This window comes from Pseudophryne corroboree, chromosome 2 (genome assembly GCF_028390025.1).
Source record: "Pseudophryne corroboree isolate aPseCor3 chromosome 2, aPseCor3.hap2, whole genome shotgun sequence".
In the NCBI taxonomy this organism is placed as follows: domain Eukaryota; kingdom Metazoa; phylum Chordata; class Amphibia; order Anura; family Myobatrachidae; genus Pseudophryne; species Pseudophryne corroboree.
This window is the reverse complement of record NC_086445.1, coordinates 158,882,194-158,908,889: the sequence shown is the minus strand read 5'-3', so window position 1 is coordinate 158,908,889 and position 26,696 is coordinate 158,882,194. Positions and strand designations below refer to the sequence as shown.

Here is a 26,696-nt window from a genome sequence, read left to right as displayed (position 1 = left end):
GTCCAGGGTGTCAATATTTTCTGACAGGGAATCTGACCAAGCAGCAGCAGCACTGCACATCCACGCTGAAGCAATAGCTGGTCTCAGTATAACACCAGTGTGTGTATATATAGACTTTAGGATAGCCTCCTGCTTTCTATCAGCAGGTTCCTTTAGGGCGGCCGTATCCGGAGACGGTAGTGCCACCTTTTTAGACAAACGTGTGAGCGCTTTATCCACCCTAGGGGGAGTTTCCCAACGTGACCTATCCTCTGGCGAGAAAGGGAACGCCATTAGTAATTTTTTTGAAATCACCAATTTCTTATCAGGGAAAGCCCATGCTTCTTCACACACATCATTTAATTCTTCAGATGGGGGATAAACTATTGGTAGTTTTTTCTCCCCAAACATAATACCCTTTTTTGAGGTACCTGGGTTTATATCAGAAAGGTGTAAAACCTCTTTCATTGCCTCAATCATGCCACGAATGGCCCTAGTGGACATTAAATTTGACTCATCGTCGTCGACACTGGTATCAGTATCCGTGTCGACATCTGTGTCTGCCATCTGAGGTAGTGGGCGTTTTAGAGCCCCTGATGGCCATTGAATTGCCTGGGCAGGCACGGGCTGAGAAGCCGGCTGTCCCGTATTTGGCCTGTCGTCAAATTTTTTATGTAAGGAGTCGACACTTGCACGTAATTCCTTCCATAAGTCCATCCACTCAGGTGTCTGCCCCGCAGGGGGTGACATCACATTTATAGGCATCTGCTCCGCCTCCACATAAGTCTCCTCATCAAACATGTCGACACAGCCATACCGACACACCGCACACACACACAGGGAATGCTCTTAAAGGAGACAGGACCCCACAAAAGCCCTTTGGGGAGACAGAGATAGAGTATGCCAGCACACACCAGAGCGCTATATAATGCAGGGACTAACTGAATTATGTCCCCTTATAGCTGCTATAATATTTACTGCGCCTCAAATCTGTGCCCCCCTCTCTTTTTTACCCTTTTCTGTAGTGTAGACTGCAGGGGAGAGTCAGGGAGCTTCCTTCCAGCGGAACTGTGAGGGAATAATGGCGCCAGTGTGCTGAGGGAGATGGCTCCGCCCCTTTTTCGGCGGACTTTTCTCCCGCTTTTTTCTGTATTCTGGCAGGGGTAATTACCACATATATAGCCTCTGGGGCTATATATTGTGGTTATTTTGCCAGCCAAGGTGATATTATTGCTGCTCAGGGCGCCCCCCCCAGCGCCCTGCACCCTCAGTGACCGGAGTGTGAAGTGTGTATGAGGAGCAATGGCGCACAGCTGCAGTGCTGTGCGCTACCTTGGTGAAGACTGAAGTCTTCTGCCGCCGATTTTCCGGACCATCTTCTTGCTTCTGGCTCTGTAAGGGGGACGGCGGCGCGGCTCCGGGAACGAACACCAAGGACGGGTCCTGCGGTCGATCCTTCTGGAGCTAATGGTGTCCAGTAGCCTAAGAAGCCCAAGCTAGCTGCAAGCAGGTAGGTTCGCTTCTTCTCCCCTTAGTCCCTCGTTGCAGTGAGCCTGTTGCCAGCAGGTCTCACTGTAAAATAAAAAACCTAATATATACTTTCTTTCTAGGAGCTCAGGAGAGCCCCTAGTGTACATCCAGCTCGGCCGGGCACAGAAATCTAACTGAGGTCTGGAGGAGGGGCATAGAGGGAGGAGCCAGTGCACACCAGGTAGTACCAAATCTTTCTTTTAGTGTGCCCAGTCTCCTGCGGAGCCGTCTATTCCCCATGGTCCTTACGGAGTCCCCAGCACCCACTAGGACGTCAGAGAAAGAGGGGTTAATCGGAACGGCAGTCAGCAACTTCAGTCAAAATTTTATACAAAATAATCGTACATAGGAGACCACAAATAGGTTGAACCCGATGGACAATTGTCTTTTTTCAACCTTAGATACTATGTTACTATGCTACCGCCACTTTTCCGGTCTTCCCTGCTCAGACATTGCGCCATAGGCTGCATACTGTACAGTATATGACTTACTGGGAAATATGGGACAGTGAATGGAGGTGGAGTTTGCTTTAGTGTTGAGCGATAGGATAGGCGAGAGTCTGTGATACATGGAGGAATGTGTGATATACAGTACATATAGAACATATGCATATTGTGATTTGGAGGCCGTGCTGTGATATATCATATGGAGTTTCTATTTAAATACTGTATATAGGAATATAGTATAGCATTTGCACATTGTGAAATAATTAAAGCTGGTAATGTGAGTTGTAGTTAGTATCGTGATGATAGCTGTTGGGTGCTATATGTAATAAGAGCTATACACTGGCAGCCGTAATATTGTACAGCGCAAAATATATATGGGAGCAGCAATATAAATAGGAGTTTGTGCGCTATATAGAATATGCACTACATTCTTACACTTGGATATTGCTCTTATATAAATAAATTCTTATCTAATGTGGTTAAAATGAGAATTACAAAGGAATCTAGCACACATACCAATACAAAAACACACATACAGACACACCTGATTATGGCGGAGTACATAACTGCAATTTATGCTAGTGCAGAGAATTGGGGTCGCCTGACAATGGGCTGTAGGTTTTGATCAAAATATACACAGATTTGCAGTGTATTATTGTCAGCACCAATAGCAAAAATCTTTCTGTTTAGTATAAACCTATATACATACTGTACAGATGTGTACTCAAATATCTAGTCTTACGGGAGAATCCAATTGGGAGAGAGAATTAGCGAGGTGTTTGCCTCTTTAAAAAAAATCGGCCGCAATCCCGTACCTCCGGCGGTCTCAGACTCCATTACATTCCACCGTATGTCTGCATAATATAGAGTGCTCCATGGAGAAATGGGAAACTGTGTTGTGTAGTTATGAAATGGTCATTAGTATGTTTGCCTAGCTATGAGTCCACTCTGACATTAGCATGTGGTTTGCTCGGTGATAAGTGCCTTGTATAAAGAAAACCTCTGGAACTCTAGTTTGCAGCTGTGTGTGTGTGTGTGTGTGTGTGTGTATCCATTCATTACCTTAATGGATCATGAGAATGCATCTCAATGGGTCGGGGGGTACCTCCCACACCGCCTCTCGTTAGCGCATCAATAAAACCACGCACTACTGCACTTCTCCGAGCAGTTCCAAATTCATCCAATGTGTATCTGACAGAAAGCACAAAAAAACAAGCAAGATTTAAACATTAATACAATAATTTGCTTAATAAGTAACAATGATTCTATCCAAGCGATAGGAAAACAATAATTTTAGTGTACCCACAATTGTAGTTTACTACTTAAAAAAAAAAAAAAAAAAAGGAGATGAAAAAAAAAAGTAAAAAAAAAAAGAGAACACATTAAAGTTGTCCTTGGGAAAATAAAAACAACCTTTTAACAAAATCTCTATAATTTCTTTGCCGATGAAAGGTCACTGGTATGGTGTTACACCAATTTTATAGATCTCAGACCTACTTTATGTACAGTGCAAAATGACAATAAGACACAAATATTTTGTTAAATTGTTCTGTTCTAGGAGACGCGGGGGGGAGGGGTGACGGTGGGGTGGGGGTGGGGGGTTGAAAGTCAGAAACTGTAAATCTATTTGCACATTCACCACATACAGTAACAAGGACAAGCTAAATCACTCACATCACCCCCCTAGTAATTCTACTGCTTATTTATCCATTGTACAGCACATTTCTAAAGAGCAGAATTTACAGAACCCGAACCCCACTTAATTCTTCTGATCGTGGTATTAGGTTCACAAGCTGCTTTTGTTGTAGGTTGACGTTAAAATAATAATAATAAAAATAATAATAATAATTATAGTAAAGTAAAGCTATGAATAATTATGTTATCAACCTACGCACTGGAACAAAACTTTTCTATAGTTCATAATCCATGAATAATTTTCATGTTGATACAATACAATGTAACGATCGACCAATACTCACAAAATAAAGTGATGGCTTTTAAAGTGCCAATTTGAAGATTTTACTAAAATGAATAAAAAGAAATATCACAATGTTCCTTAAATGTTTGATTTACCGCGCTATTCTGCAATTTACTGAGCACACATTATTGATCCTGTAATACATTTTTATATAAAAGGAGATTCTGTAACTAGCCTTGTCATTTCAGATGTCTCCGAATCAAAGCACAGCAGTTATTAACAAAGAGAAATGGAAAAGCTCTCAGATTCTGCAAGTTAAATGTAGATCTTAACAATCTGTGACAGCTCTCCGGCTGACGGAATTTCTTACAGAAATGTTGCTTTACATCAAGCCAGAGAACTAGTAGTTAGAGACATTACATTAAGTAAAGTAAAAAATAAGATTTTACTTACCGATAAATCTATTTCTCATAGTCCGTAGTGGATGCTGGGACTCCGTAAGGACCATGGGGAATAGCGGCTCCGCAGGAGACAGGGCACAAGAATAAAAGCTTTAGGATCAGGTGGTGTGCACTGGCTCCTCCCCCTATGACCCTCCTCCAAGCCTCAGTTAGGATACTGTGCCCGGACGAGCGTACATAATAAGGAAGGATATTGAATCCCGGGTAAGACTCATACCAGCCACACCAATCACACCGTACAACTCGTGATCTGAACCCAGTTAACAGTATGATAACAACGAAGGAGCCTCTGAAAAGATGGCTCACAACAACAATAACCCGATTTTGTTAACAATAACTATGTACAAGTATTGCAGACAATCCGCACTTGGGATGGGCGCCCAGCATCCACTACGGACTATGAGAAATAGATTTATCGGTAAGTAAAATCTTATTTTCTCTGACGTCCTAGTGGATGCTGGGACTCCGTAAGGACCATGGGGATTATACCAAAGCTCCCAAACGGGCGGGAGAGTGCGGATGACTCTGCAGCACCGAATGAGAGAACTCCAGGTCCTCCTCAGCCAGGGTATCAAATTTGTAGAATTTAGCAAACGTGTTTGCCCCTGACCAAGTAGCTGCTCTGCAAAGTTGTAAAGCCGAGACCCCTCGGGCAGCCGCCCAAGATGAGCCCACTTTCCTTGTGGAATGGGCTTTTACCGATTTAGGCTGTGGCAGGCCTGCCACAGAATGTGCAAGTTTGATTTGTACTACAAATCCAACGAGCAATAGTCTGCTTAGAAGCAGGAGCACCCAGCTTGTTGGGTGCATACAGGATAAACAGCGAGTCAGACTTTCTGACTCCAGCCGTCCTGGAAACATATATTTTCAGGGCCCTGACAACGTCAAGTAACTTGGAGTCCTCCAAGTCCCTAGTAGCCGCAGGCACCACAATAGGTTGGTTCATGTGAAAAGCAGAAACCACCTTAGGGAGAAATTGAGGACGAGTCCTCAATTCTGCCCTGTCAGAATGAAAAATTAAGTAAGGGCTTTTATATGATAAAGCCGCCAATTCTGACACACGCCTGGCTGAAGCCAGGGCTAACAGCATCGTCACCTTCCATGTGAGATATTTTAAGTCCACAGTGGTGAGTGGTTCAAACCAATGTGACTTAAGGAACCTCAAAACAACATTGAGATCCCAAGGTGCCACTGGAGGCACAAAAGGAGGTTGTATATGCAGTACCCCTTTTACAAATGTCTGAACTTCAGGTACTGAAGCCAGTTCTTTCTGGAAGAAAATCGACAGGGCCGAAATTTGAACCTTAATGGACCCTAATTTTAGGCCCATAGACAGTCCTGTTTGCAGGAAATGGAGGAAACGACCCAGTTGAAATTCCTCTGTAGGGGCCTTCTTGGCCTCACACCACGCAACATATTTTCGCCAAATGCGGTGATAATGTTTTGCGGTTACATCCTTCCTGGCTTTGACCAGGGTAGGGATGACTTCATCTGGAATGCCTTTTTCCTTCAGGATCCGGCGTTCAACCGCCATGCCGTCAAACGCAGCCGCGGTAAGTCTTGGAACAGACAAGGCCCCTGCTGGAGCAGGTCCTTTCTTAGAGGTAGAGGCCACGGGTCTTCCGTGAGCATCTCCTGAAGTTCCGGGTACCAAGTCCTTCTTGGCCAATCCGGAACCACGAGTATCGTTCTTACTCCTCTCCTTCTTATGATTCTCAGTACTTTTGGTATGAGAGGCAGAGGAGGGAACACATACACTGACTGGTACACCCACGGTGTCACCAGAGCGTCCACCGCTAATGCCTGAGGGTCCCTTGACCTGGCGCAATATCTGTCTAATTTTTTGTTTAGACGTGACGCCATCATGTCCACCTTTGGTTTTTCCCAACGGTTTACAATCAGGTGGAAGACTTCTGGGTGAAGTCCCCACTCTCCCGGGTGAAGGTCGTGTCTGCTGAGGAAGTCTGCTTCCCAGTTGTCCACTCCCGGAATGAACACTGCTGACAGAGCTATCACATGATTTTCCGCCCAGCGAAGAATCCTTGCAGCCTCTGCCATAGCCCTCCTGCTTCTCGTGCCGCCCTGTCTGTTTACGTGGGCGACTGACGTGATGTTGTCCGATTGGATCAATACCGCCTGACCCTGAAGCAGGGGTTTCGCTTGACTTAGGGCATTGTAAATGGCCCGTAGTTCCAGAATGTTTATATGAAGAGATGTTTCCATGCTTGACCACAAGCCCTGGAAGTTTTTTCCCTGTGTGACTGCTCCCCAGCCTCTCAGGCTTGCATCCGTGGTCACCAGGATCCAATCCTGAATGCCGAATCTGCGGCCCTCTAGAAGATGAGCACTCTGCAACCACCACAGGAGAGACACCCTTGTCTTTGGTGACAGGGTTATCCGCTGCTGCATCTGAAGATGCGAACCGGACCATTTGTCCAGTAGATCCCACTGAAACGTTCTTGCATGGAATCTTCCGAATGGAATTGCTTCGTAAGAAGCCACCATTTTTCCCAGGACCCTCGTGCACTGATGCACTGACACCTGGGCTGGTTTTAGGAGGTTCCTGACTAGCTCGGATAACTCCTTGGCCTTCTCCTCCGGGAGAAAAACCTTCTTCTGGACTGTGTCCAGAATCATTCCTAGGAACAGAAGACGTGTCGTTGGAATCAGCTGCGATTTTGGAATATTTAGGATCCACCCGTGCTGACGTAACACTATCTGAGATAGTGCTACTCCGACTTCTAACCGTTCCCTGGACCTTGCCCTTATCAGGAGATCGTCCAAGTAAGGGATAATTAATACGCCTTTTCTTCGAAGAAGAATCATCATTTCGGCCACTACCTTGGTAAAGACCCGAGGTGCCGTGGACAACCCAAACGGCAGCGTCTGAAACTGATAATGACAGTCTTGTACTACAAACCTGAGATACCCTTGGTGAGAAGGGTAGATTGGGACGTGGAGATAAGCATCTTTGATGTCCAGAGACACCATATAGTCCCCTTCTTCCAGGTTCGCTATCACCGCTCTGAGTGATTCCATCTTGAATTTGAACCTTTTTATGTAAGTGTTCAAGGATTTCAGATTTAAAATTGGTCTCACCGAGCCGTCCGGTTTCGGTACCACAAACAGCGTGGAATAATAACCCTTTCCTTGTTGTAGGAGGGGTACCTTGATTATCACCTGCTGGGAATACAGCTTGTGAATGGCTTCCAGAACTGCCTCCCTGTCGGAGGGAGACTTTGGCAGAGCAGACTTCAGGAACCGGCGAGGGGGAAACGCCTCGAATTCCAGTTTGTACCCCTGCGATACTACCTGTAGAATCCAGGGATCCACTTGCGAGTGAGCCCACTGCGCGTTGAAATTCTTGAGACGGGCCCCCACCAAGCCTGAGTCTGCTTGTAAAGCCCCAGCGTCATGCTGAAGACTTGGCAGAAGCAGGGGAAGGCTTCTGATCCTGGGAAGCGGCTGCATGGTGCAGTCTTTTTCCCCTTCCTCTGCCCCGGGGCAGAAAGGAATGGCCTTTTGCTCGCTTGTATTTATGGGAACGAAAGGACTGAGTTTGAAAAGATGGTGTCTTTTTCTGTTGATGTGAAGTGACCTGGGGTAAGAAGGTGGACTTTCCAGCCGTTGCCGTGGCCACCAGGTCCGAAAGACCAGCCCCAAATAACTCCTCCCCTTTATACGGCAATACTTCCATATGTCGTTTGGAATCCGCATCCCCTGACCACTGACGCGTCCATAACGTTCTTCTGGCAGAGATGGACATAGCACTTACTCTTGATGCCAGGGTGCAAATATCCCTCTGTGCATCACGCATATATAGTAATGCATCCTTCAAATGCTCTATAGTTAACAATATATTGTCCCTATCCAGGGTATCAATATTTTCAGTCAGGGAATCCGACCACGCGACTCCAGCACTGCACATCCAGGCTGAAGCGATTGCTGGTCGCAGTATAACACCAGTATGTGTGTATATACTTTTTAGAATATTTTCCAGCCTTCTATCAGCTGGTTCTTTGAGGGTGGCCGTATCAGGAGACGGTAACGCTACTTGTTTTGATAAACGTGTGAGCGCCTTATCTACCCTAGGGGGTGTTTCCCAACGTGTCCTAACCTCTGATGGGAAAGGGTATAGTGCCAATAATTTATTAGAAATTAGCAGTTTTTTGTCGGGAGAAACCCACGCTTTATCACACACCTCATTCAATTCATCTGACTCAGGAAAAACTATTGGTAGTTTTTTCACCCCCCACATAATACCCTTCTTAGTGGTATTTGTAGTGTCAGAAATGTGCAATGCTTCCTTCATTGCCGTGATCATGTAACGTGTGGCCCTACTGGACATTACGTTCGACTCATCACCGTCGACACTAGACTCCGTATCTGTGTCTGGGTCTGTGTCGACCCACTGAGGTAACGGGCGTTTTAGGGCCCCTGACGGTGTCTGAGACGCCTGGACAGGCACTAATTGATTTGCCGGCTGTCTCATGTCGTCAACAGTTTTTTGCAAAGTGTTGACATTATCACTTAATTGTTTGAACACGATCATCCAGTCAGGTGTCGACTCCCTAGGGGGTGACATCACTAACGCAGGCAATTGCTCCGCCTCCACATCATTTTCCTCCTCATACATGTCGACACACACGTACCGACACACAGCACACACACCGGGAATGCTCTGATAGAGGACAGGACCCCACGAGCCCTTTGGAGAGACAGAGGGAGAGTCTGCCAGCACACACCCAGCGCTATATATATATATATATACAGGGATAACCTTATATAAGTGTTATTCCCTTATAGCTGCTGCTTATATTGTCATTTGCTGCCAATAGTGCCCCCCCTTCTCTTTTTTACCCTGATTCTGAAGCAGGACTGCAGGGGAGAGTCAGGGAGCCGTCCTTCCAGCGGAACTGTGAGGGAAAATGGCGCTTGTGTGCTGAGGAGATAGGCCCCGCCCCTTCACGACGTCCTTATCTCCCGCTTTTTTGTGTAAAAATGGCAGGGGTTAAAATACATCCATATAGCCCAGGAGCTATATGTGATGTATTCTTTTGCCACCTAAGGTATTTGTCATCTATATTGCGTCTCAGGGCGCTCCCCCCCAAGCGCCCTGCACCCTCAGTGACCGGAGTGTGAAGTGTGCTGAGAGCAATGGCGCACAGCTGCGGTGCTGTGCGCTACCTTAGTCTGAAGACAGGATTGTCTTCTGCCGCCGATTTCACCGGACCTCTTCGTCTCTTCTGGCTCTGTAAGGGGGACGGCGGCGCGGCTCCGGTGACCCATCCAGGCTGAACCTGTGATCGTCCCTCTGGAGCTAATGTCCAGTAGCCTAAGAAACCCGATCCACTCTGCACGCAGGTGAGTCCGTTTCTTCTCCCCTTAGTCCCACGATGCAGTGAGCCTGTTGCCAGCAGGACTCACTGAAAAAAAAAAAAAAACCTAAATTAAACTTTTATTCTAAGCAGCTCAGGAGAGCCACCTAGCCTGCACCCTTCTCGTTCGGGCACAAAAATCTAACTGTGGCTTGGAGGAGGGTCATAGGGGGAGGAGCCAGTGCACACCACCTGATCCTAAAGCTTTTATTCTTGTGCCCTGTCTCCTGCGGAGCCGCTATTCCCCATGGTCCTTACGGAGTCCCAGCATCCACTAGGACGTCAGAGAAATAAAAGATAATAGGGTTCAAGATTTTTGCCTAGGCTATTGGTGTGGTCATATATTATGGGAGTTATTCAGAGTTGTTAGCAAGGCCAAAAAAGTTATCAATTGGGCAAAATCATGTGCATTGCAGGTGGGGCAGATGTAACATGTGCAGAGAGAGTTAGATTTGGGTGGGGTGTGTTCAAACTGAAATCTAAAATGCAGTGTAAAAATATAGCAGCCAGTAATTACCATGCACAAAAACAATGTAACCCACCCAAATCTAAATCTCTCAGCACGTTACATCTGCCCCACCTTCAGTGCAACATGGTTTTGGCCAATTGCTAACTTTTTCAGTTTGCTAACAAGTGTGAATGGGAAGCGGCGAAGATACCGCCACACGGGATACCGGTGATCACAATGCCGACGCAGGGATCCCGCACTGCGTTACTATGCCAGCGCCAGAATCCTGATGCCACAGGCTTTTTTCCCTCAATGGGTGTCCAAGACACCCATAGAGGGAGAATATAACCTGTGGTAGCACAGCAAGCCAACGCGCCAGCAGCGCGGCGTGCCCGCAAGGGGATTACTAGCGCTAGCCCTGCTGCTGGCATACTGGTGGCCGGGATGCCGCTGTCGGTATACTGACGGCTGGCATCCCGGCTATCGGTATTTTATACTGATTCCCTCTGAATAACCCCCTATATATACTCTTCCAGCATTGTCCCCCACAGAAGCCAAACTATGTTTCTCTATCGTCCTAGTGGATGCTGGGGTTCCTGAAAGGACCATGGGGAATAGCGGCTCCGCAGGAGACAGGGCACAAAAAGTAAAGCTTTTTCCGATCAGGTGGTGTGCACTGGCTCCTCCCCCTATGACCCTCCTCCAGACTCCAGTTAGATTTTTGTGCCCGGCCGAGAAGGGTGCAATCTAGGTGGCTCTCCTAAAGAGCTGCTTAGAGAAAGTTTAGCTAGGTTTTTTATTTTACAGTGATTCCTGCTGGCAACAGGATCACTGCAGCGAGGGACTGAGGGGAGAAGGAGTCAACTCACCTGCGTGCAGGATGGATTGGTTTCTTGGCTACTGGACATCAAGCTCCAGAGGGACGATCACAGGTACAGCCTGGATGGTCACCGGAGCCACGCCGCCGGCCCCCTTGCAGATGCTGAAATCAGAAGAGGTCCAGAATCGGCGGCTGAAGACTCCTGCAGTCTTCTAAAGGTAGCGCACAGCACTGCAGCTGTGCGCCATTTTCCTCTCAGCACACTTCACACGGCAGTCACTGAGGGTGCAGGGCGCTGGGAGGGGGGCGCCCTGGGAGGCAAATGAGTACCTATAAAGGCTAAAAATACCTCACATATAGCCCTAGAGGCTATATGGAGATATTTAACCCCTGCCTAATTTTTCTAAATAGCGGGAGACGAGCCCGCCGGAAAAGGGGCGGGGCCTATCTCCTCAGCACACGGCGCCATTTCCTCTCACAGCTCCGCTGGTCAGGACGGCTCCCAAGTCTCTCCCCTGCACTGCACTACAGAAACAGGGTAAAACAGAGAGGGGGGGGCACATTTATGGCGATATTTTGATATAACAAAGCAGCTATAAGGGAGCACTTATTATAAGGCTATCCCTGATATATATATAGCGCTTTTGGTGTGTGCTGGCAAACTCTCCCTCTGTCTCCCCAAAGGGCTAGTGGGTCCTGTCTTCGTTAGGAGCATTCCCTGTGTGTCTGCTGTGTGTCGGTACGTGTGTGTCGACATGTATGAGGACGATATTGGTGTGGAGGCGGAGCAATTGCCAAATATGAGGATGTCACCCCCTAGGGAGTCGACACCAGAATGGATGCCTTTATTTATGGAACTACGGGATAGTGTCAACACGCTAAAGCAGTCGTTTGACGACATGAGACGGCCGGACAATCAATTAGTGCCTGTCCAGGCGACTCAAACACCGTCAGGGGCTGTGAAACGCCCTTTGCCTCAGTCGGTCGACACAGACCCAGACACAGGCGATGACTCCAGTGGTGACGGTGACGAATCAACCGTATTTTCCAGTAGGGCCACACGTTATATGATTTTGGCAATGAAGGAGGCGTTACATTTAGCTGATACTACAGGTACCACTAAACAGGGTATTATGTGGGGTATGAAAAAACTACCTATAGTTTTTCCTGAATCAGAAGAACTAAATGACGTGTGTAATGAAGCGTGGGTTGCCCCTGATAAAAAGCTGATAATTTCAAAGAAATTATTGGCATTATACCCTTTCCCGCCAGAGGTTAGGGAGCGCTGGGAAACACCTCCTAGGGTGGACAAGGCGCTAACACGCTTATCTAAACAAGTGGCGTTACCCTCTCCTGAGACGGCCGCACTTAAAGATCCATCAGATAGGAGGATGGAAAATATCCAAAAAAGTATATACACACATGCAGGTGTTATACTACGACCAGCTGTAGCGACTGCCTGGATGGGCAGTGCGGGGGTAGTTTGGTCAGAATCCCTGATTGAAAATATTGATACCCTGGACAGGGACAATATTTTACTGTCGTTAGAACAAATAAAGGATGCATTTCTTTATATGCGTGATGCACAGAGGGATATATGCACACTGGCATCACGGGTAAGTGCTATGTCCATTTCGGCCAGAAGAGCTTTATGGACGCGACAGTGGACAGGCGATGCGGATTCAAAACGGCATATGGAAGTTTTGCCGTATAAAGGGGAGGAGTTATTTGGAGTCGGTCTATCAGATTTGGTGGCCACGGCTACAGCCGGGAAATCCACCTTTCTACCTCAAGTCACTCCCCAACAGAAAAAGGCACCGACTTTTCAACCGCAGCCCTTTCGTTCCTTTAAAAATAAGAGAGCAAAGGGCTATTCATATCTGCCACGAGGCAAAGGTCGAGGGAAGAGACAGCAACACGCAGCTCCTTCCCAGGATCAGAAGCCCTCCCCGGCTTCTACAAAAGCCTCAGCATGACGCTGGGGCTTCTCAAGCGGACTCGGGGACCGTGGGGGGTCGTCTCAAAAATTACAGCGCGCAGTGGGCTCACTCGCAAGTAGATCCCTGGATCCTGCAGATAATATCTCAGGGATACAGGTTGGAATTAGAGACAGATCCACCTCGCCGTTTCCTGAAGTCTGCTTTACCAACGTCCCCCTCCGAAAGGGAGACGGTGTTGGAAGCCATTCACAAGCTGTACTCTCAGCAGGTGATAGTCAAGGTACCTCTTCTGCAACAAGGGAAGGGGTATTATTCCACTCTTTTTGTGGTACCGAAGCCGGATGGCTCGGTAAGGCCTATTCTAAATCTGAAGTCCTTGAACCTGTACATAAAGAAGTTCAAGTTCAAAATGGAGTCACTCAGAGCAGTGATAGCGAACCTGGAAGAGGGGGACTTTATGGTATCCTTGGACATCAAGGATGCATATCTCCACGTTCCAATTTACCCCTCACACCAGGGGTACCTCAGGTTCGTTGTACAAAACTGTCACTATCAGTTTCAGACGCTGCCGTTCGGATTGTCCACGGCACCTCGGATCTTTACAAAGGTAATGGCCGAGATGATGATTCTTCTTCGAAGAAAAGGCGTATTAATTATCCCATACTTGAACGATCTCCTAATAAGGGCGAGGTCCAGAGAACAGCTAGAGATGGGATTAGCACTGTCTCAGGAAGTGCTAAAACAGCACGGGTGGATTCTGAATATTCCAAAATCCCAGTTAATGCCGACAACTCGTCTGCTGTTCCTAGGGATGATTCTGGACACGGTTCAGAAAAAGGTTTTTCTCCCGGAGGAAAAAGCCAAGGAGTTATCCGAGCTTGTCAGGAACCTCCTAAAACCAGGAAAGGTGTCTGTACATCAATGCACAAGAGTCCTGGGAAAAATGGTGGCTTCTTACGAAGCAATTCCATTCGGCAGATTCCACGCAAGAATTTTCCAAAGGGATCTGTTGAACAAATGGTCAGGGTCGCATCTTCAGATGCACCTGCGGATAACCCTGTCTCCAAGGACAAGGGTGTCTCTTCTGTGGTGGTTGCAGAGTGCTCATCTATTGGAGGGCCGCAGATTCGGCATACAAGATTGGATCCTGGTGACCACGGACGCCAGCCTGAGAGGCTGGGGAGCAGTCACACAAGGAAGAAACTTCCAGGGAGTATGGACGAGCCTGGAAACGTCTCTTCACATAAACATTCTGGAACTAAGAGCAATATACAATGCTCTAAGCCAGGCAGAACCTCTGCTTCAGGGAAAACCGGTGTTGATCCAGTCGGACAACATCACGGCAGTCGCCCATGTGAACAGACAGGGCGGCACAAGAAGCAGGAGTGCAATGGCAGAAGCTGCAAGGATTCTTCGCTGGGCAGAGAATCATGTGATAGCACTGTCAGCAGTGTTCATCCCGGGAGTGGACAACTGGGAAGCAGACTTCCTCAGCAGACACGATCTTCACCCGGGAGAGTGGGGACTTCATCCAGAAGTCTTCCACATGCTGGTAACCCGTTGGGAAAGACCAATGGTGGACATGATGGCGTCTCGCCTCAACAAAAAACTGGACAGGTATTGCGCCAGGTCAAGAGATCCGCAGGCAATAGCTGTGGACGCGCTGGTAACGCCTTGGGTGTACCAGTCGGTGTATGTGTTTCCTCCTCTGCCTCTCATACCAAAAGTATTGAGAATTATACGGCAAAGAGGCGTAAGAACGATACTAGTGGTTCCGGATTGGCCAAGAAGGACTTGGTACCCGGAACTTCAAGAGATGATCACGGAAGATCCGTGGCCTCTACCTCTAAGGAGGGACTTGCTTCAGCAGGGTCCCTGTCTGTTTCAAGACTTACCGCGGCTGCGTTTGACGGCATGGCGGTTGAACGCCGGATCCTAAAGGAAAAAGGCATGCCGGAAGAAGTCATTCCTACTTTGATTAAAGCAAGGAAGGAAGTAACCGTGCAACATTATCACCGAATTTGGCGAAAATATGTTGCGTGGTGCGAAGATCGGAGTGCTCCGACGGAGGAATTTCAACTGGGTCGATTCCTACATTTCCTGCAATCAGGATTGTCAATGGGTCTCAAATTGGGATCTATTAAGGTTCAAATTTCGGCCCTGTCGATTTTCTTTCAAAAAGAATTGGCTTCAGTCCCTGAAGTCCAGACCTTTGTTAAGGGAGTGCTGCATATACAGCCTCCTGTGGTGCCTCCAGTGGCACCGTGGGATCTCAATGTGGTTTTGGATTTCCTAAAATCTCATTGGTTTGAACCACTAAAAAAGGTGGATTTGAAATATCTCACATGGAAAGTGACCATGCTTATAGCCCTGGCTTCTGCCAGGAGAGTGTCAGAATTGGCAGCTTTATCTTACAAAAGCCCATATCTGATTTTCCATTCGGACAGGGCAGAACTGCGGACTCGTCCGCATTTTCTCCCTAAGGTGGTGTCAGCATTTCATCTGAACCAGCCTATTGTAGTGCCTGCGGCTACAAGTGACTTGGAGGACTCCAAGTTACTGGACGTTGTCAGAGCATTAAAAATATATATTGCAAGGACAGCTGGAGTCAGAAAATCTGACTCGTTGTTTATATTGTATGCACCCAACAAGATGGGTGCTCCGGCGTCTAAGCAGACGATTGCTCGTTGGATCTGTAGCACAATCCAACTTGCACATTCTGTGGCAGGCCTGCCACAGCCTAAATCTGTAAAGGCCCACTCCACAAGGAAGGTGGGCTCATCTTGGGCGGCTGCCCGAGGGGTCTCGGCATTACAACTTTGCCGAGCAGCTACGTGGTCAGGGGAGAACACGTTTGTAAAATTTTACAAATTTGATACTCTGGCTAAGGAGGACCTGGAGTTCTCTCATTCGGTGCTGCAGAGTCATCCGCACTCTCCCGCCCGTTTGGGAGCTTTGGTATAATCCCCATGGTCCTTTCAGGAACCCCAGCATCCACTAGGACGATAGAGAAAATAAGATTTTACTTACCGATAAATCTATTTCTCGGAGTCCGTAGTGGATGCTGGGCGCCCATCCCAAGTGCGGATTATCTGCATAAATTGTACATAGTTATTGTTAACTAATTCGGGTTATTGTTGAAGGAAGCCATCTTTCAGAGGCTCAGCTGTTATCATACTGTTAACTGGGTTTAGATCACAAGTTGTACGGTGTGATTGGTGTGGCTGGTATGAGTCTTACCCGGGATTCAAAATCCTCCCTTATTGTGTACGCTCGTCCGGGCACAGTACCTAACTGGAGTCTGGAGGAGGGTCATAGGGGGAGGAGCCAGTGCACACCACCTGATCGGAAAAAGCTTTACTTTTTGTGCCCTGTCTCCTGCGGAGCCGCTATTCCCCATGGTCCTTTCAGGAACCCCAGCATCCACTACGGACTCCGAGAAATAGATTTATCGGTAAGTAAAATCTTATTTTATTTGGCTTAGATGTAGGGGAATTCTGTAATGCCACTATTTACTGATCTGTTCTGGGCCTGCCCATTCTTGCCAAGGTTTTCATTGTCCACTCATGGGGCCTGCTTCAGGTCCCGTTGGATTTGCGCTGCATACCGCATAATACCAATGTTCATGCATTTGGGACTGATAAAAATGAATGAAAAACTGACCTATAGTAAATATACCCCTCGGTATCTTCCCAAAAACTAGGAATACACCAAGGGGGAAATTTGTCAAATCTTGGAAAGAGATGAAGTAGAGAAGTTGCGCATAGTAACTAATCAGCAATTACCATTATTCTAGCACAGTGTATAAAATTACAGTGAGATGACTGGTTGCTATGGGCAACTTCCTCACTTCAGCACTCTCCAAGGTTTAATAAATCTCCCCCCAAGTGCCAGAATTACTTTGCTCCTCCAAGAACCACAGGCACAGATACTGCTTTAACTTCTAGAGAATGACCGCTATTTAACAATCAATTTGCATCTGTTTTCTAGCCATAATTCTACCTTATCTACCAGAGGAGAAGATGAAAAGCTTCTGCTAACACTGAATATTTCCTTTGTGTAACACCGGACTCATCAGATACACTAATATACCTCCTGTGACTGCATATTACTAAACATCTACACCACTGGGTGAAATGAGCGCCCCCCTTCCCATCCTCCTCACTCGCTCAGCACACATCGAGTTGAGTGCTGATGAGCAGGGGGAGAGATGTGTGCTGAGCAATCTGTTCTAGATCACTCAGTACACATACCCCCGTGTGTACAGGGCTTTAGGATCCTATGGGCGAAATTCAATTGTTATATCACACTGGATCCCTCGTCTAAAGTGACGGGAGATAACGGGGTGATATTCCATTGATCCCCATTATCGCGCATATCACGCCCATAGCAGTCAGGTTTAGCCGCATTAAGCGGCAAAACCAGACCAAACTAATGGGCGTGATCATGAAAAATCCCGTTTGGCGCTCAAATGAGTCACTTTTGGCTAATTTCAGATCACAATCCATCAGGGGTAGTGAGCTGAAATTATGTTATTGCGCCAGTCAGTAGAAACAATTGAACAGCTGCCTGCCGGGGGGGGCGACAATTGATTTCCGCCCAATCTGTTTACATTTAAACGGCTAATATTTGAAAATGATTATAAAATGTTCTTCTACTGCTGGGTTTCACAATTGTTCTATATACTGTATTTGTTGTCTCTTTCTCCCAACACATACCCTAGGCCACTAATTCTCAACCTTGGTCCTCAAGGTACACTATTATTCTTTTCACACCACAATTCCGGACCTGACCTGAGATCTGGAACACTTTTCCAATCCAGGTCAGAACCCCCTTCACACTGCGGCTTCGACAGTTGATGCTGTTTACATTAGGGGCAATGTTAAATGTTCTGATGGTGCTTGGAGATGTCATCATCTCTAAGTGCCAGTGACACTGCTCTTTGTACACTGTAAAGGGGACCAGGTAATCAGATGACCTGGAATGGACCATTTACACTGCCCCACTTACACGGGTCATTCCCGTGTCCAACCAAGGTCACTACCTGGGTTGGATTGGGTTAAAAAGTACAGATAGACAGTGTCTGGTTAGACAGTCAATAGGTCAACCCCACATGGTCCACATGGTCAAAAGGTCGACACAAAAATGGTCAACGAGTTGTTTTGGATTTTTTTCACCTTTTGAGTTATTTAGCATCCACATGGACTACGATTGGGAATAGTAACCTGCGATAGCGGAATGAGCGTCTACGTTTGCACTAATCGTGGACAGACTGTGCAATGGACAAATTTTGGACACAAACCATTAAAAAAATACTTGTGTCAACCTTTTTTGTGCAAACTATTTCCATGTCAACCTTTTAACCCTTAGACACAGTTAACCTTTTCACTGTCGACCTTTTGACCATGTCGACTATATGACGTCGACCTATTGACTGTCTATCTAATTTGTGTAAATCTATCATACCACACTCGGTTGGATTACCGGGTCACTCAACCGGGTTTTTTTGTGGGAGGGGACTCTTTGAAACTGAGCCACGAACCAGGTCAGCCTGGCAATAACCCGGCAAAGGGGCACTGTGCAAGGGATATAATAGTCCAAGTTTCAGTGATATGCATGCTTGAGCACCGATAGTATCTCAGTTATTTTGACTTGACCAAGTCACCTGTGCTCAAGTATGCTATCCTTAAAAGCTGGACAGTGAGGACTGTGGTCTGCATCAGGTTGTGTGATATTTGCCTGTAGTACAAGTTTGGCAAACTTAATCAGAGATGTATACTAATGCAGCCGCCACTGCTGTGACTTTGTACGCAGATACTGTGCAAAGATATGCAAATGTCACATCCGCAGGGATTTGTATTGAGACGCTCATCAGCAGCTTTGCACATCCAAGTGTACAAAAAAACCCCAGCATTAAACGAAGATCAGTCAGTTATCAGTATTCTAGTAACATAGTAACATAGTATCTAAGGTTGAAAAAAGACAATTGTCCATCGGGTTCAACCTATTTGTGGTCTCCTATGCATGATTATTTTGTATAAAATTGTATAAAATTTTGACTGAAGTTGCTGACTGCCGTTCCGATCAACCCCTCTTTTTTATACTAACCATAGTGCGTGACTATGCCCCGTAACCCTGGATATCCTTATCCATTAGGAATTTATCTAACCCATTCTTAAAGGTGTTGACTGAGTTGGCCATTACAACTCCCTCAGGCAGGGAATTCCAAACACGTATCGTCCTTACCGTAAAAAAGCCTTTACGCCGTATTGTGTTGAATCTCCTCTCCTCTAACCTGAGCGAGTGTCCACGAGTTCTCTGTGTTGATCTAACCAAAAATAGGTCCTGCGCAAGATCTGTATATTGTCCCCTTATATATTTGTAAATGTTGATCATGTCCCCTCTTAATCTCCTCTTTTCCAGTGTAAACATGCCTAGTCTTTCAAGCCTTTCCTCGTATTCCAGCGTCTCCATACCCTTAATTAGTTTGGTCGCCCGCCTTTGAACCTTTTCTAGCTCCAGGATATCCTTTTTGTAGTAAGGTGCCCAGAATTGTACACAGTATTCAAGGTGTGGCCTTACAAGTGATTTATATAAAGGGAGTATAATACTCTCGTCCCTAGCATCAATTCCCCGTTTTATGCATGCTAATATCTTATTAGCCTTCTTTGCTGCAGTCCTACTTTGGGTACTACTGCTTAGCTTGCTATCTATGAGGACACCTAAGTTCTTTTCCAGTACAGAATCCCCTAATTTTACCCCATTTAGTAGGTAGGTGTTATTTTTGTTCTTGTTACCACAGTGCATTACCTTACACTTGTCTGTATTGAAGCGCATTCTCCATTTCGCTGCCCAAGCTTCTAATTTAACTAAGCTTTTTAATTTAACTAAGTCATTCTGAAGCGACTCAGCATCCCCCAGTAATCCTATGGGCGATGGAACTAAGACCCTGACAGGTCCCTAACTGTCAGTCAATCGGTGTCCTAATCCTATCTGTGAGCGTCATTGCAGAGGAACAAGAACAAATGCCCTGTGTGACCGTGCGCAGTAATAAAAACATCGAACAACTGTATAAATATTGGAATAGCGTAACTCTATTAATCAGGCCATGTGATCATAAGAAGCAAACGCCTCAAAATTTGCCCGGGCAGTTTCAGAGCAAATAATGCCACTAACTGATATTAACACAAGCAAATGGTCGCTTCTAATGCTGCTGAATAAAATTTTTTTATGTAACAGAGTATTAACACTTATTGGTTAGGACATATTAATGTTCCGCATACTCTTAGTCACCCTGTTGTCCTTTTACTTGAAGGTCCCGAGGTCCCCCGCCCCCAACTCCCCGTTAATGACTAATTAGGCACTTAGATTATTTACATTTGTTTAATTTGGCCAATAATGAGATGTCATTTTTGAGGTGATAAAAAAAAAGCAAAGTTTAGTAAAATGGTTTTAAAGATGTGGGACAGGCATAATGGGGTGTTGTATGAATGGGAAAAGTGTTTTTAGGCTTGCGGGTGTGAGTTACAGGTGTTCAAAGATTGATTTAAAGTCCCCTAAAATGACACAAAAACCTACTAATTGGCATTTAAATGTACCCCTAATTTAATTAGAGCACTTATTTTCATGAAAACACTTGCTTTCTATCATTTTGTCATTGTTTTACAATAATGCATATAATAGCCATTTGACAAATTTTAAAGAACCCCAAATACTTTTATTATGGCCACTAACAGAAGTCTATACTGTTATCCTATATTAGTTTCCTTTTAGGGGGTACAGGCAGATTTCTCCTAGACTTTTCACTGGTTTTGTTGGCATGAATAATCGACAAATTCCGTTTTCGCACATTTCTAATTGGATTGCGTGAAATAATCGTTACGGTAGATTTACAGTTGATAACTCTATTTCTCTATGAGGTAGCGACAGCAGATTGGCACCAAACGATCAAAGCTGTTGGCCTCCCAGAATGCAACGGGCCCGTCCCTATATCCCTACCTCCTGGCTCAGGCAATTCAGTTGTTTTCCAAAGGTCAAGGCAGGATCATCACAGAGAGCCCTAATCAGGCGAAAAGAACACACATGCGCACCCTTCCATACAAGAAGGAAGAGGTTAGTGATTGAAAGGATCCTCAAATCAGGTGCGTCTGGGTGGGATCCCTGTGGACTTAGGAGAAACAGAGTTATCAACGGTAAGTCTACCATAACGATTATATCTCCTGCAGGGTCCACAGGTTATCCACAAGATAACATTGGCATGTCCCAAAGCAATTTAGTGGTGGGGACGCTCCTGATTGGACAGGAGAATCCTTCACTCGAATTCAGCGTCCCGAGAGGCAAATGTATCAAAGGCATAATGTCTAATGAATGTGTTAATGGAAGACTATGTGGCTGCCTTACATATCTGTTCTGCTGAAGCACCACGTTGTGCTGCCCATGACGGACCTACCGTATGAGTAAAGTGAGCAGAGACATTAGCCGAAACAGGGAGATCAGCTTGAGAATATGCTTCTGAAATTGTCATTCGAAGCCACCTCGCCATTGTCTGCTTGTCAGCAGGCCATCCTCTCTTGTGAAATCCGTAGAGAATGAAGAGAGTGTCTGTCTTTCTGATGGCACTGGTACGATCCAAGTAGATCCTTAAAGTATCTCCCGCAGAAAGGTCTGGCCCTGGGAAGGCCGGGACTACAATTTCTTCGTTAAGGTGTAATTTAGACACTACCTTAGGAAGATACCCAGATTTGGTTCTGAGAACTGCTTTATCTGGATAAAAAAAAATCAGAAAAGGAGGGCGACATAACAATGCCCCTAAATCTGAAACTCTTCTAGCTGAAGTAATAGCCAGTAGAAAGAGAACTTCAGCTGTCAACCATTTAAACTCCACTCGTTTTAGTGGTTCAAATGGGGCAACTTGAAGGGCCTTTAGGACTAAACATAAGTCCCAAGGCACTGTAGGAGGAACAAAAGGAGGTTGAATGTGCAGCATTCCCTGGGGGGAAAAAAAGTGTGCACATCCTGTAGGTTAGCAATTTCCTTTTGGATCCAAACAGTCAATGCTGACACTTGCACTGTCAAGGAAGCCACTCTCAGACAGCAAAAGAAAATAGCAACAATAGTTTACAGACTCGTATGCATCAGGCACTTATCCAAATATTAGTACCAAAGGTAGATAGAGACTCAGTGCTGTATCACCTGGCTCAGGAGAGTGGGATACAGGGAGACTTCACCCCGCTTCTAGGATCGATCAATACGTTAGTGAATGCTGAGTGGATCCAGATGCTATTAGTGTACACAATCGCCCCGTGAACCTACAGTGAACACAGATGCCCAAGTGAACACCGACGCACCAGTCATACAGCTGCCTATGCTGCGACTGGGTCCTTTTAGATACACAGCATCTCAGACGGAAGCTGGAATTCAGTTCATGGCAGGAAACTCAGAGGAAACTGGTCATGAACCGGGGGGAGGGGCGACAAAGGGAGTGTTTAACTTATGGTGGGTACACACTGATAGATATATCTTCAGATCAACTGATCTGCAGAAACATCTATGGATGGATCGGGCAGTGTGCTGTGCATACACACTGCCCGATCCATAGGGGACTGATGTCATGAACTGGGCGGGCGGGTACACACGCCCGCCCAGTTCAGCTGTCAATCACCACCGGCTGCAGCAGCTTGTGTACGGGCGGGCGGATGGTCGCCCATACACACACAGCGATGCGCCAATATATCGGTAGATATATTGGCCGTCAGCTGTGCTGCAGGGCCAATGCAATATGTCTGAGAACGACGGAGTTCACAGACATATCGCCCGTACACACTAGCCGTCGGACCCGCGATATATATCGTCCGTTCAATAGAACGGCCGATATATCGGCAAGTGTGTACGGGCCTTTACACTGCTGACATCAACCCTAGGGATCATGGCAGCACTGTACACGTGGGTAAGCACTGTCGCGACCCAGCGGGGATTTGTTGGAGCGATTCTTTCTAAGGATAGTACAAGTCGCTTTTTAGAAAGATCGCTCAAAAAATAAGAATTTACTCACCGGTAATTCTATTTCTCGTAGTCCGTAGTAGATGCTGGGGACTCCGTAAGGACCATGGGGAATAGACGGGCTCCGCAGGAGACTGGGCACTCTAAAAAAAGATTCAGAACTATCTGGTGTGCACTGGCTCCTCCCTCTATGCCCCTCCTCCAGACCTCAGTTAAGGAAACTGTGCCCGGAAGAGCTGACATTACAAGAAAAGGATTTTGGAATCCAGGGTAAGACTCATACCAGCCACACCAATCACACTGTACAACTTGTGATAAACTTACCCAGTTAACAGTATGAACAACAACTGAGCATCACTCAACCGATGCTACATAACCATAACCCTTTGTTAAGCAATAACTATATACACGAATTGCAGAAAGTCCGCACTTGGGACGGGCGCTCAGCATCCACTACGGACTACGAGAAAATAAGATTTTACTCACCGGTAAATCTATTTCTCGTAGTCCGTAGTGGATGCTGGGGACTCCGTAAGGACCATGGGGAATAGACGGCTCCGCAGGAGACTGGGCACATCTAAAGAAAGCTTTAGGACTATCTGGTGTGCACTGGCTCCTCCCCCTATGACCCTCCTCCAAGCCTCAGTTAGGACACTGTGCCCGGAAGAGCTGACACAATAAGGAAGGATTTTGAATCCCGGGTAAGACTCATACCAGCCACACCAATCACACCATATAACTCGTGATAGGAACCCCGGTTAACAGTATGATAACAATGGAACCTCTGAATAGATGGTTCGCAATAACAACCCGATTTGTGTAACAATAACTATTTACAAGTATTGCAGACAATCCGCACTAGGGATGGGCGCCCAGCATCCACTACGGACTACGAGAAATAGATTTACCGGTGAGTAAAATCTTATTTTCTCTGACGTCCTAGTGGATGCTGGGGACTCCGTAAGGACCATGGGGATTATACCAAAGCTCCCAAACGGGCGGGAGAGTGCGGATGACTCTGCAGCACCGAATGAGAGAACTCAAGGTCCTTCTCAGCCAGGGTATCAAATTTGTAGAATTTTGCAACGTGTTTGCCCCTGACCAAGTAGCAGCTCGGCCAAGTTGTAAAGCCGAGACCCCTCGGGCAGCCGCCCAAGATGAGCCCCCTTCCAAGTGGAATGGGCTTTTACAGATTTAGGCTGCGGTAGTCCCACCGCAGAATGCGCAAGCTGAATAGTGCTACAAATCCAGCGCGCTATAGTCTGCTTAGAAGCAGGAGCACCCAGCATGTTGGGTGCATCTAGGATAAACAGCGAGTCAGATTTCCTGACTCCAGCCGTCCTGGAAATATAATTTTTCAGGGCCCTGACTACGTCCAGTAACTTGGAATCCTCCAGGTCCCTAGTAGCCGCAGGCACCACAATAGGTTGGTACAAGTGAAAACCTGATACCACCTTCGGGAGAAAGTGAGAACGAGTCCTCAACTCTGCCCTATCCATATGGAAAGTCAGGTAAGGGCTTTTTTATGACAAAGCCGCCAAATCTGCCACATGCCTGGCCGAAGCCAGAGCCAACACATGACCACTTTTCATGTGAGATATTTCAAATCCACGGTTTTAAGTGGCTCAAACCAATGTGATTCCAGGAACTTCAAAACCACATTGAGATCCCAAGGTGCCACTGGGGCACAAAAAAGGGGCTGAATATGCAGCACTCCCTTACAACGTCTGAACTTCAGGCTGACATCCTTCCTGGCTTTGATCAGGATAAGAATGACTTCCTCCGGAACGCCTTTTTCACTCAGGATCCGGTGTTCAACCGCCATGCCGTCAATGCAGCCGCGGTAAGTCTTTGAACAGACAGGGCCCCTGCTGCAGCAGATCCTGTCTGCGTGGCAGAGGCCATGGGTCCTCTGAGATCAACTCCTGAAGTTCCAGGTACCAAGCCCTTCTTGGCCAATCCGGAACAATGAGTATAGTTCTTACTCCTCTTTTCCTTATTATCCTCAGTACCTTGGGTATGAGAGGGAAAGGAGGGGAACACATAAACCGACTGGTACACCCGTGGTGTCACTAGAGCGTCCACAGCGATCGCCTGAGGTTCCCTTGACCTGGCGCAATATCTTTTTTATTGAGGCGGGACGCCATCATGTCCACCTGTGGTCTTTCCCAACGGTTTACCAGCATTTGGAAGACTTCTGGATGAAGTCCCTATTCTCCCGGGTGGAGTCTGCTGCGGAAGTCTGCTTCCCAGTTGTCCACTCCCGGAATGAACACTGCTGCCAGTGCTACCACCTGATTTTCCGCCCAACGGGGAATCCTTGTGGCTTCTGCCATCGCCCTCCTGCTTCTTGTGCCGCCCTGCCTGTTTACATTGGCGAGCGCCGTGATGTTGTCTGATTGGATCAGTACGGCTAGTGAAGCAGGGGCCTTGTTTTGCTTAGGCCTTGTAAATGGCTCTTATCTCCAGAAAATTTATGGTAAGTGAAAACTCCTGTTTGGACCATAGACTCTTGAAGCAGAGGTCTTGCTAAGCTTAGAGCATTGTAAATGGCCCTTAGCTCCAGGATATTTATGTGAAGTGATGTCTCCAGGCTTGACCATAAGCCCTGGAAATTCCTTCCCTGTGTGACTGCACCCCAGCCCCGAAGGCTGGCATCCGTGGTCCCCAGGACCCAGTCCTGTATTCCGAATCTGCGGCCCTCTGGTAGATGAACCCTCTGCAGCCACCACCGCAGCGACACCCTGGTTCTTGCCGACCGGATTATCTGCTGCTGTATCTGGAGATGGGACCCGGACCATTTGTCCAACAGGTCCCACTGGAAAATCCTTGCGTGGAACTTTCCGAATGGCATTGCTTCGTACGAAGCTACCATTTTTCCCAGGACTCGTGTGCATTGATGTACCGACACCTGTCCCGGTCTTAGGAGGTTTCTGACTAGAGATGACAACTCCTCGGCTTTTTCCATTGGAAGAAACACTTTTTTCTGGTCTGTTTCCAGAATCATTCCCAGGAACAGAAGACGTGTCGTCGGGACCAGCTGTGACTTTGGAATTGAGAATCCAGTCCTGCTGTTGCAGCACTTCCCGAGAAAGTGCTACCCCCTTACCAACTGTTCCTTGAACCTCGCCTTTATCAGGAGATCGTCCAAGTACGGGATAATTAAAACTCCCTTCTTGCGAAGGAGTATCATCATTTCGGTCAGTACCCATGGTAAAGACCCTCGGTGCCGTGGATAATCCAAACGGCAGCGTCTGGAACTGATAGTGACAGTCCTGTACCACAATCTTGAGGTACTCCTGGTGAGTAGGGTAAATGGGGACATGCAGGTAAGTATCCTTGATGTCCAGAGAGACCCTGTAATCCCCCTCGTCTAGGATCGCAATAATCGCCCTGAGCGATTCCATCTTGAACTTGAATCTTTTGTTATATGTGTTCAAGGATTTTAAATTTAAGATGAGTCTCACCGAACCGTCCGGTTTCGGTACCAAAAACATTGTGGAAAAGTAACCCTTTTCCTGTTGAAGGAGGGGTACCCTTGATAATCACTTGCTGTGAATACAGTTTTTTGGATAGCCACCAACACTGCCTCCCTGGCAGAGGGAGTTGCCGGTAAGGCAGATTTTAGGCAACGGCGGGCGGGAGACGTCTCGAATTCCAGCCTGTACCTCTGAGATACTGTTTGAAGAACCCAGGGATCCACCTGTGAGAGAGCCCACTGTGCGCTGAAATTTCTGAGACGGGCCCCCACCGTACCCGGGTCCGCCTGAGCAGCCC

General features: G+C 46.9%; 1 protein-coding gene across 3 annotated transcripts in view; it reads right to left on the bottom strand.

Moving 5' to 3' along the window:
* The window catches only part of COG6 (component of oligomeric golgi complex 6), a 288,942-nt gene that overhangs the window by 125,724 nt on the left and 136,522 nt on the right, over window positions 1–26,696 (bottom strand). For all 3 annotated transcript variants that reach the window (XM_063951903.1, XM_063951904.1, XM_063951905.1), the window contains exon 9: window positions 3,018–3,146. In XM_063951903.1, coding sequence (XP_063807973.1) covers window positions 3,018–3,146 — 129 coding nt within the window. The remainder of the gene's footprint in view (window positions 1–3,017; window positions 3,147–26,696) is intronic.